Below are 12,539 nucleotides of genomic sequence, written 5' to 3'. Positions count from 1 at the left end.
GAAAACTTCCATGGATGCCCTCTTCAAAGTGCCAATTAATCCTAAACCAGCACAACCCTCCATATAAACTGGTAAATTGGCCAAGAAACCTCAAATTAGCGAATCAAAACCACTACACGAGAGCAAAACCTATAGTGGATTTTTGTATTGGCAAAATCTAAGCATTTAACTGCTGCATTGTCTTACTTGTGCATCTTATAATGGTACCTTCTTTAGGGAGCTCCAAACTCCATGTAGTAAACTGTGCCATGTTGCATCACTACAACAAGAACATTCTTTTTCTTGGGGTTTGAAGAAAAATTAAATTTTTGTAAAATAAATGGGAAACACCTTGTAGCTTTTCTCTAATTGTTTAGGACATTTGAATGCCCTAGAACTGGTAACCTCTTTAGTTCAGGAATTAATGTGGAGGTGTTCTTTAGCCTCTTAAAGTTCAGAACCTGTTTTGTCACTTTTGGCATTAAAATTTAAAGTGTCCTTGTGGCAGCACAGGTTTTTAAAAGTAATTTAATTTCTTAAATACCATTGTTTGTACATTGAAGGTTTACAGCTCGACCATTAGTAGAGACCATATTTGAAAGGGGAATGGCCACTTGCTTTGCATATGGACAAACAGGCAGTGGAAAAACCCATGTAAGTATTTCCTCTACATGTAAGCAATACACTTCTTTTTGTGTATTATACACTTTAACAAATTCTAACAAGTAACAAATATATAAGTTACAGTTCTGCGATCTTTATATTGTATTTTTGGTCTTTTTTTGTTTATTAATTTAGACTATGGGTGGTGACTTTTCAGGAAAGAACCAAGATTGTTCTAAAGGAATATATGCACTTGCAGGTGAGACTATTGTTCTGTTGGCTTTTTGCAAATTAGTTGAGGTTAACACATTTCTACTTCCTGTTGTACAAACATAAGGGTCTACATATTTTGCATTACAGTGGAGCTTTGGTAACATAAAAAGTAGTTTCTAGTTGTGTAGTTTTTACACAGTAAGGCAAATATTTATAGATAACTTAAGAAATATAAATGATGATTGAGTTCACAATTTTTGAGTCTTCTGCATCTTCCAACATAATGTGGCAGCTTAAACTGCAGTGTTTCTTAATTGATTGACTGATACACTTGCAAAATGAGATGCTGTAAAATAGACTGCTATGTATTAGTGTGTCTTCACTAAATGAAAATATATAACTACATTTCTTTTTATTTTATATATGTATTCACAGCTAGAGATGTCTTTTTAATGCTAAAGAAGCCAAATTATAACAAGTTAGAACTTCAAGTATATGCAACATTTTTTGAGATTTATAGTGGTAAGGTAAGTACCTGATTTTTTTTCTGAGGAAGGTGGAATTTCTCTTTCACAAACACGATTGCTTGGCACATAAAAGACTTTTTTTAAAATTTCAAATAATTCTTTACACTTCCTTTTCAATCACAAGTTGGAAGGGACCATAGTGGGGCATCTGGTCCAACCTCCATGCTCAAGCAGGATTGTCTATGGAATGCTTTGCATATTTTGATATGAGATTTGAAGCAAAAGTGTCTTTTAAAGCTCCTCTTTAACTGTTATATTCCCCTCCTCCCCAAGGTTTTTGACTTGTTGAACAGGAAGACAAAATTAAGAGTGTTAGAAGATGGCAAACAGCAAGTCCAGGTGGTGGGAATACAGGAACGGGAAGTCAAATGTGTTGAAGATGTTCTTAAGCTTATTGAAATAGGCAACAGCTGCAGGTATCTCCCATATAGCTTTTACCAAATTTTCATTGTAAATTAAAGAACTGCAACAAGATTTTGTCTCTTCATAGCGATGGCTTTTGAATATGCAGCGGTATTTTTGATAATGGTGGCTGCAAGTAAGGAATCTGCCTATCTTTTGAATAAAGATAGTTTAGAGTTTTCAGCCAGAGAGAAATATGAAATTATTTTTCTACAGGATGTAAATTGCATGCATTATATGACCAGTTTACTGACTTAAATTTACAGAAATTATAATTTGGAATATTGCAAGATTCTTCAGTTCTAAAAGGCCTTGATATGTAGTGGCAAAAGTATAAAAGTTGGGGTTTTGTTAAGATCCAGCTTTATTCTTTTTAAAGTTAGCCTTGTGATAGACTGCTGACTGATTAGATAAAGTACCAAATGCAGCATTTTACATATAAATTCTGATAGTCTGAAATCTTCAGAGATCTGTTTATTCTTGCTTTTAAAAGACTAGTAAAATGCTACTAATCTTCCATTTCTGTTTGAGTAATTGAAAAAATAGGCATAATTATACTGTGTGCATCAAGTTATATGGGCAAACACAGGACTATACCCTGAAAAAAATAATGTTCTGAGGGTAATGTTTAACATATATGGTCCTCTGCCTGTTCATATGGCCTTCCTTTCTTTCCTTTTGTTAAAGGACATCTGGCCAGACATCTGCAAATGCACACTCATCTCGAAGCCATGCAGTGTTTCAGATTATTCTCAGAAGGAAAGGGAAATTGCATGGTAAATTTTCTCTGATTGATTTGGCTGGCAATGAAAGAGGAACAGATACTTCTAGTGCAGATAGGCAGACGCGACTGGAAGGTGCGGAAATTAACAAGAGCCTTTTAGCACTCAAGGTAACTGAAATGTTTCCATTGCCTTTGAGTAAGTGAAAGCCTTCCACATATAATAGCAATGACTATTGAAATAAGTGTTTTTGCAGACTTTGCTTCTCTACATTGTCTACTGCTGTGACATGCAAAATATAATCTTGTGTTTCCGTTAATTACCTGTAAAAACGCTTGGTAATTACCAAGTGGAAACACTGCAGAAACATCATGCTATCAATTTTCATGTAGTTAAAAAAAAAAAAAAAAAAACAACACCCAACTCAAGGTAAGCACTGCTCAACAACAACCAAAACCAGTGTGTTATTAGCATTATTCTCACACTGAATTCAAAACACAGCACTACAAGCCCCTAAGAAGAAAATTAACTCCATGTGAGCCAAAACCAGGACAGTCTCCACCCCTTATTCCACATCACTTACATCATGTCAGGTTCAACACTTTTCAATGCCCCATCACCTTTCATATTTTTGATAGATATACATACAGGTATCATTCCCTTAGTCTGTGGGCCATCCCTATAAAAGTTTGTTGAGTTCATTTAGTCCATGACCTTGGGCTCCATCTGTCGTAGCAGTCCTTCAGGACAGGAAAGATGGTGTGTGGTATTGGATTGTTGCAGTTAAAGCCAGATCAATGTTGGATAGTTATTAACACAATACAATTTAATTCATTGGCTATTCTTACCCAAAATCAAATCACCTTGAGGCGCACACTGGACTTGCCCATCTTCCCGCATTACCCACCAAGTGCACCCAGGTCCTTGAGCAAAAGCAATCCCATGGATAGGTTTGCCTTGGCCTGAGGCAGGAATAACCCAGACTGTTTTTCCTAGCATATTTGTAACATGCACAGGAATTCTATTCCCTTTTAAAGTACTTAACTGTGTTGATTGGGCAGGGCCAGCCTGATGGGGAGATGCTCTGGTGTTGACTAGCCACATGGCCTTTGCTAAATGTATATCCCAATGTCTGAAGGTTCCACCACAAATTCCTCTCAGTGTAGTCTTTAGCAGTCCACTACATTGTTTGATCTTTCCAGAGGCTGGTGTATAACAGGAAATATGATACACCCACTCAGTGCCATGTTCTTTGGCACAAGTGTCTGAGGTTGTTTTGAAAATAGCTTCCATTATCCAATTCTGTGCATCTGAGGTTATATCGCTGACTCAATTCTTTCTGGAGTACCATGTCAGCATAAGACTAGCTTTCCAAGGCCCAGGATATTGTTCCAGGCAGTGCCATGTGGCAGAGGGTATGTTTCCAGCTGTCCAGTGGTTGTTTCCACAATTGTAAGCACACAGTGCTTGATGTTACAAGTTTGGGGGAGTGTGATATAGTCCATATGCCAGGCCTTCCCATACTTATATTTCAGCCATCATCCCTGCCATTCTGGCCCAGGGCCCCAGTGCAGCCGCTAAAAATCTTTCCACTGTAAACAGCTCTGGCCGTGATCTGGCAGGAATCACATGACTATCTTCAGGCCTCGGTGAGATAGTAACTCTTTAACTTTACAGAAAAAGACTTGCAGACACTTTGTTCTCTCTCCTGAGTGAAAGAAAAGGACTGAGATTAAGATATGCACAGAAACAGCATGAAAACACCAAGGTCAGACAAAAGGAAGAAGTCAAGGTCCCAGATGGAAGGGATTGATGGCGATGCCTTACTCTTGGACTGAAATTCCTCTTTTTGTAAGCTATGGAGAAGAGATTGCTTCCCTATAACTCATAGAAATGCTTATGGGGTGGATGAAATGTTCTAACTGTAGACATGAGCAGAGGCATTTGTGCTCAAGTGAGCAGATGTTGAAGGGGCTGTGATCCTATGAGACATTTGAATAAAGAGGAGATGAAGATCTCTGCTGCCCCTCGAGGAGAAGAAAGACCTCTGTTTTCAAAGACAAAGAGAACTTTTGTTTGAACTGTTATAATCCTTAAAGTGTGCCCCATAAATTGACATGGTCCTTGATAACAGTTGAGGGAAGACTGTCAGTCAAGGAAGGGACTTTTACACAGTGATCAGATTTCCATTCTCCCGGACAGCTGATCACTGTGACATCAAAGCCACAAAAGAACCGTCTCTTGTGGAGAAAATCTCCATAGACTGAAGTCTCCTCTCCTTATGTAAATTGGTGAAAGACTATTTTTAAGAGATGGTAAACTGACTGATTTGTTTCTGTATGTTGTCAGTGTGAAAAAAAAAGTTGTGAGGGGAGGAGAAGTGTTCTCAAAGCTTTATTCTGATTCTTATAGTTTCCAGTAATAAGGCTTTTCTTTATACCCTTCAAAGTTTAAGCCTGTTTGCCTTCCTCCTACTCCTATTACACAACAGGAAATGAGTAAATAATTCTAGTGGATGCACTGGCAATTTGGCCAACACCAAATCCATGACAGCCGGTCACGGTGGGGTGTTTTTACAACTCATTCCCAGTCAGGTTAAGATCAGCCTCCAGTACAGTCAGCTGTTGGAATCCCCATCACTGCAGAAATACAGATGGATTCTGCCGCTGGATAGCCTGATGTCTTTAGGGTACACTGTGCACCAGTGTCTACGAAAGCCTTGTAGTCCTGTGGGGCTGCTGTGCCAGACCATTGGATTCACAATAACCAGTAAATCTGGTTATTCCTTTCTTCCACCTGACTAGAGGCAAGGCCCTTCTAGTCCTGGCCATAGGATTCTCCACTTACTTGTAGCAATGGATTAGAATTTTTCCATAGAATCAGAAGTAAAATGAGCCCTTCCAATCTGCTTGGGGAAGTGTCACTGGAGACTGGAACAGCAACTTTCCTTGAAATACCCTCATTTCCTATTGTTTTTTCCTGCAATTCATGTACCTGTGACTCTAGGGTCAAGATAGGATGGAAAACCTACTTCCTCACATACTTTCCTTGGTCCTGAAAATAAAACCACAGGGTACCCTGTGGTGTCTATTTTCTATGTCCTGCCTTCCGAGAAAAAGAACTTTGACTGTTAATAGCCAAGATGCAGGTCCATAGAAGTGAGGAGTAGAACATCTTTTTCTTGATGAAACTTCTAGAACAATTTTTTATACCTCTAGGAGTTTTTCCACAGCCACAAGGGAGTAGCTACAGTGCCTGTCACTGGGGTTGAACTAGCCATCGGGCCTATTGTTTTGTTGTCAGTTCCAGAGACTTTTCTCTATGAGGGTACTGAGCAGTGTTTAACAGGGCTCAATAAGCCTTGGCCAGGCTCCAGCACATTGCAGTGATTTGTGTCTTTTTGGAATTACTGAGGTGACAGCATACTTTTTCCAAATATTTTACTAGTTTTTCCATATTCTGCACTTGTTCAGGGGTGAGGTTCAAAAAAATTGGAGGTGCCTACTGTCCTAGGCACTTGCCCATACTATCCCACACACCCTGCCACTCATAACTATCCAGCCTTGAGGCAGACTTCCGGGTGATGTTCTTAAATAGCTGTTTAAACAAGACCTGAATCACATTCAACAACATGCTGGTTCCTAGCAAAAGGACCAGGTTGGTTTCAAAAGTATTCAAAGGATATAAAAAAAAATGTTTAAATTTCTCAAATACTACTGTAATTGTCCTGGATGAAAAGGACAGAAGGAAGGAAGTCTCCTCCATAGATTGGCTCTTCAAGGAGAAAAGATAAAAGGTGTAATTATTCAAAGATCCCAATAGATGACTCCTGAAGTACAGACGTAACTGTAGTGATGAGTACACATACCAGCTATGCTATCCTATCATAAGCCAATACTGCAAAGTACAAGAAAATGATAATTTGAGCCCAGGCCCCATGGACTACAAACATCACCACAAGGAACACATGCAGGAAGTAAGGTATTGCATACCACAACCCTGAGAACAAGTGTGACAATTCTGAGAGCAAATAAATCAACATTGCGACTGGTGACAAACCAAAACAAATAATGTTGATAACAAATTTGTTTTAACACACTCTGGTCAGATCTGTCATAACTCTTTATACCCAACATTGGGCAACAAAACCAACTGTTATGGTTTAACTCCAGTTGGTAGCTAAGAACCATGCAGTTGTTTGCTCACTCCCCATCCAGTGGGATGGGGAGAAGAAACAGGAAAATAAAGTAAAACTTGTGGGTTGAGATAAAAACAGCTTAATTGATACAAAGTAAAAAACCACTGCTACTAATAATAGTAATGAAAAGGAGAGAGAGTAATGAAACCCAAAAAATGTCAAGTAATGCACTATACAATTGCTCACCACCTGCTGATTGATGTTCAACCTGACCCCGAGCAGTGATCAGCCTCCCCCATTCTGGGTAACTCCCAGTTTATAAACTAGGAATGTCATTGTATGGTATGGAATATTCCTTTGGCCAGTTCAGATCAGCTGTCCTCCCTTCCAGCTTCTTGTGCAGCTCCTCCCTGGCAAAGCATGAGACACTGAAAGGCCCTTGACTCTGTGTTATCAGCATTATTCTCATCCTGAATCCAAAATGCAGCACTGTGCCAGCTACTAGGAACAAAATTATTTCTACCACAAATGAAACCAGAACACCTTTGTGACAGATTTATTTACTGTTAATTAACTGAAGAAGAAAACAACACAGCAACACTATATCCAGACATAATTAACAAATAAGCTATAACAACCCTTGAAAGTAGGAACCCATTTATCATAGAATCATGGAACCATTTAGGTTGGAAAATACCTTTAGGATTATCAAGTCCAATCATTAACCCAGAACTTCCAAGCCCACCACTAACCCTGTCCCCAAGTGCCACATCTACATGTCCTTTAAATCCCTCCAGGAATGATAACTCCACCACTGCCCTGGGTCCCCTGTGCCAGGGCTTAACATACACGTTCCATGAAGTCTTTCTCTCCCAAAGAAACTTATCCCAATACTGAGAGACTTGGCCTAAATGAGGATTTGAGGACTTTTGTCTCATAACAATATTTTACAGTAAAAGCATCTGAAACTCCACTCCCTTTTGAGTACTCTTAATAGTAAAAGATCTGATACAATTGTGAGAGACTGGACTATGACTCTAAACATTCATCCTTTGTGGAGGCAACAGGGTGTTTTCCATACCCTGAGGAGAAGGAGGCGAGTTTTTGGTTATGTAATGACAAACCTCTGGTCCCAATAAGACAGAGGAGGTGAACTTATCACTGCCAGAGGCTACAAACTGGACTTTGATGCTGATAAAAGGCAGACCCTGTGGAGACAGGACGGTGCTTTTTACCATGCCAATTTGTCCTCCTTTATACACACACCCCCTCCTCAAGGAGGGTCACATTCACACATATGCCTACTGATATGAGAGGCAGCTGTCATGTCTTAGGAGGAGTCATAACCCATCCAAGACCTCCAAAGTGCCCTCAGACTCATTTCTGAGGCCTTCCTCAAGAGGACTGCACATGATCAAAAGACAGTGTAAATCCCCCCACCTCCCCCGCAAGGGAGGTGCTTGGGCATTCCCATCTGAACCTAAGCATATATTAGCCCACTGGACTTGGTATTTTGTGGGCTTTTTCCCCATCCCCAACAGATCAAGACCTTTTATCATCACTTTGACCAACAGCAAGCAACAATCAAGTTTTGTCATAGATCCCTGGATGGTGTTTACATATCTTTCTACTCTTATCCTTTCTCTTTCTTCCATTCTTTTCCCTTACACATTTTTTTTCAAGAGAGTAATATTTTTTATGCTTTTATATTGCCATAACACTAGAGATAATGATAACCAAAACAGCTACATACGGTTGCCTAATATCAAAAGAGAAAAACTTGCAACAGAATTAAAATAGTAAAATAAAAAGCAGACCTTTATTCGGAAGCTTCCAGATATCCTGATAATCATGGGCACACCCAGCAGATTTTTAAAAATTTTTATAAGTTTAACAAATTTGCATATCTAACTAATATTGTCCAATTAGAAGAGCAGTTAAGTAATTTCTCCCCAGGTACTGCCCCATTGGAATTGGTCCAGGGGCTTCTTTACCCCATTATTTCTTATGCCTTCTCAGATACTGGTTGGAAAACAAAATATCCTTGTCTGGCTTCTCTTCTTGAAAATAAGACTAAATGGTATTTCAGGAATGTGTTAGAAGGTTAGCTTATTATTCTAAAATCTAAGAGACAGTTGGAAAATACCAGTAGCTATTTAACCATGTAATAGAAGTCTACAGAACTACAAATATATGAAAAATACATAAAACACAAAAAAACTTTAGGTATCAATACCTGCTTTCCATTGCAACCAAATTGATATAAAATAAGCTCTACACATACACATTCACAAACACTGATCATTCAATGTTGTCCATGTTGTGTCACACTAATCCACCCCAAGTGATCTATTAACGAGAACCTGGGCACCCTCACTGTTGCAGGTTGACGCTGGTTAAATGCCAGTGCACTCATGAAAAATCATTTACTCATTCTCCTCAGCTATAGTTGAGCAGCAGAGGGTGAAAGAAAAAGAAATTAAAAGGCTTATAGGGTGAGATAAGGATTAGGAAAAAACACTCTAAGGGCAAAACAGGCTTAAAACTTAGAAAAATTTATTAACAGAAATAAAAAAAAGAGGCTAATAAGAACTAAAACCTTTAGAACACTTTCCCACCAATAGCTAAGGGAGACAAAACATGGAGCTTTTAGCCAATCTCACTTCTAAAGAATCTTTCTTCAGCTCACTTAGGGAGAGGAGTACCTCAACTATGCCATGGGATCTTACTCACAGGAAACAGTTTTCCGTGAACTTTTTCAACCTGGATTTAACTTGCACAAGTAGCAGTCTATTGCAATAAACCTCTCATTTGGGGTAGAAGTGAGCCAAGACACAAACTCATTTAACAACATGAAAAGGGCCCAAATTTATTCTTGCTACAGATTAGTCCTCCTGACCCCAACTAACTACAGACTTTGACTACAGCAAACCCTCACCATAGGTTTCCTTTGCAGACTCTGACAGCAGGTTATTTCTTGCTAGAATATGACTACAAGTATTTTCCTTGCTGCCTCTGACCAGAAGCTTTCACCTCACTCAACTCTGATTGCATACACCCACCGCAGTGTCTAACTACAGACACAGACTGACCTCACAGCAGATTCCTCACTGCAGCAAGTCTCTCTCCCCTTTGGTGAGTCCTCCAATCCTTTTGACGCATTCCTTCAGTACCTACTTTTTCAGGACTCCTCTTACTCCTCCATACCCTTTACCCCCAAGGCCCTCTTAATCAACCAACCCACCCCTTTTATCACACTTATTTTATTAGTCACACCTGCAACCCATTAAGGGTAAGGCTATTCTTTGGTAATTAGTACAGCTGTGACTTATCAGGTGCAGGGTTGCCTGTAATCTCTTCTTCTACACCTACAGCAGTCCTGCACGAACCTGCTGCAATGTGAGTCCCTCCCATGGGCAAAAAGTCTTCCCACAACTGTTTCTTTGTGGGCCATTAGTTCATGGGGTGCAGTTTTTAAGGATGAGCAGTTCTAGTATAAAAACAAGAGTCTTCTGTCTCTGGAAGCAAGGGTTCTCTCTCTGTTCAAACCTCTTAACAGATCACAGCTTCTCAGCATCCACACACTCCAGCACGAGTACCTTTTTCTCATGGGCTGCAGGTGAATTTTGCATCCACCCCATGCACTTCATGAATTACAGGGAAACAGTCTGTTGTATTATAGTCCTCACCATGGCTTGCAGAAGAATTTCAGCTCCTCATGCGGGGTGCTGAAAGAGAAAAGCTGCTGCTGCTGCTGCCTCTGCCCCTCCATCCGCAGCATGGCTGGCTGAAAGTGGCTAAGTAAATAAAGTTCATTGCAAGCCATGCTGAGATGGAAGCGGCCGCATGGCACTATCCCGGCCACACAGTCCCAGCTGCATGGCCCCTCCTGGACCAGGATGGCGGCAGCCACTCCTAGCCTCAACCGCTCACGGCCTCAGCCTCGAGGCCATTTGCAGCACTGGGATGCCCCCCTGCCCCAGCAGCATGACCCCGGTGGCCATGCTGGGAAAGGGCCCTGGCTGCCTCACCAGGAATGCTCCCAGTGGGCTCACTGGGAAGGGGCTCAGCTGCCCCCTCACCGCTCCTCGGAGGTGAGGAAGAAAGAGAGCTTCCCTTCTCGTAAATATGTTGTCATAGAGGCATTGACAGCTTTCCTAATTGGCTTAGCAGTGTGCCTGTTCTCAGAGCCAGCCGGCGACTGGTTTTGCCAGGCACAGAGGAAGCTTTTAGCAGCTCCTGACAGAAAATCACTTGCGTGACAGGCTTCTTCCCTCTTCATCAAAAATCAAGCCATACAAAAAACCATCACACTTGCTTTCAGAGGTGGGCCAAAACAACAAATGCTTCTTGAACTCTGTCAGGCTTAATGCTGTGGCCACTGCCCTGGAAAGCCTGTTCCAGCGCCTGACCATGCTCCGGGTGAAGAATATTTTTTCTAATAACCAACCTAAACCTTCCCTGACACAACTTCAGTCCATTCCCTTGGGTCCTGTCACTGGACACCAGAGAGAAGAGATCAGTGTCTGCCCTTCTTCCCCTCACTAGGAAGTTGTAGACTGCAATGAGGTCCATCTCACTTTCCTCTTTTCCAGGCTGAACAGATCAAGTGTCCTCAGCCACTTCTCATATGGCTTCCCCTCAAGGCCCTTTACCATCTTTGTTGTCCTCCTTTGGTCACTCTGTTTAATATCTTTCTTATGTTGTGGTGCCCCAAACTGCTCACAATATTCAAGGTGAGACCTTGAAATCACTGCAGTTTTTCATACATTATTCAAGAAGACATCAAGAAAGCTAAGGAGCATTTAAATAATAAAATGCTTTTATTATTTGTTTTATAATGCTCAAAAGGCATTCTGTCTAAATAGGGACATTTTTATTCTGATTCCATTTAGTTATTTTATGCTGTTTCACTGTTGCAGTGCTTAAACTCCCAGAGTTTATAGCCTGGCTTTTGGAATAATCTGTTTCTAGGAAATTTCAGTAGGCCACAAGGATATGGATGCAGCTCGAGTATTAGCTGAACTGCTGTAGAACTATTCATGTAATACAAAAGCCATTCCATCTGTTAATCTTGCTAAAAACAAAGCTATAATATGAAAAGATTTTGATGTACAGTTGTTTGAAGAAGTTCTGCATGTATACATATTAAAACTGTACCTGGAAAGCCCTGAATCTGAAGACATGCCTGTACACAAAGTATTAAGGCAAAAGCAGAAACTGGAATTAATTATCCAAATATGACAACAACAGCAAAACAAATTTAAATTTTAACTTTCTGTAAGAAGTAATTTATTAGCTGATGTTAGAACTCTGAGTGGGCAGAAGTGATGTCTAGATTAGTGTGATATTGGTTTGTGCTATTGTACTTCCTTGCAGCTGTAACTTCTATAGTAATTTCTTAATATTCTGTACAGTATTTTCTGGAACTCTTCAACCAATTGCAGATATTAGTTTAGCCCCATACCATTCTTATGACTGAAAGGGGAGGTAAATGTTATCCCTGTTCTCATGAAGAATGTTTTTAAACAGGGAGTGGCTTACATTTTCAAGTGTTTTCCAATACTGAGTACATCAATACAGAGCTTATACTTACTAAGTTTCTGACCTGTGGAAGCTTTCAGAAAATTTGGGCACCAGTGTTTTCTTCTGAGCTGTAAAGAAAGTCAATAGTGAAGCCAGAATCAAAGCTACTGCTTTTAACTGATAGAGTTAATGCAAGTCATGGTCCACGCTGCTTCTGCTGGCTGAAGCTATAGATCATTTAGGCTTTTGCAGGTCATAATCAGAAATAGTTGTTAGCCTGGAGATTTAACGCCAACAATGTTTTTTTTGTTCTTTTTGAATACAATGTATGTAAATGCTTTAGATGAGATTCAGAAAGTTTTTAGGCTCCTAAGTCCTTTTTAAGTTCCAACCTCTCTACTGAGCTTAATGAGAGATAAAAGCCTAGCA

At 40.2% G+C, this 12,539-nt stretch overlaps 1 protein-coding gene across 3 annotated transcripts in view; it reads left to right on the top strand.

The window, feature by feature from the left end:
* LOC306816718 (kinesin-like protein KIF2A) overlaps window positions 1–12,539 on the top strand; it is a 142,466-nt gene that overhangs the window by 102,315 nt on the left and 27,612 nt on the right. For all 3 annotated transcript variants that reach the window (XM_079333149.1, XM_079333150.1, XM_079333151.1), the window contains exons 10-14: window positions 543–633; window positions 778–841; window positions 1,231–1,322; window positions 1,596–1,738; window positions 2,412–2,616. In XM_079333149.1, coding sequence (XP_079189275.1) covers window positions 543–633; window positions 778–841; window positions 1,231–1,322; window positions 1,596–1,738; window positions 2,412–2,616 — 595 coding nt within the window. The remainder of the gene's footprint in view (window positions 1–542; window positions 634–777; window positions 842–1,230; window positions 1,323–1,595; window positions 1,739–2,411; window positions 2,617–12,539) is intronic.

This window comes from Erithacus rubecula (genome assembly GCF_903797595.1).
Source record: "Erithacus rubecula genome assembly, contig: SUPER_W_unloc_7, whole genome shotgun sequence".
NCBI classification, from domain to species: Eukaryota; Metazoa; Chordata; class Aves; order Passeriformes; family Muscicapidae; genus Erithacus; species Erithacus rubecula.
This window is presented reverse-complemented; position numbering and strand designations above follow the sequence as displayed.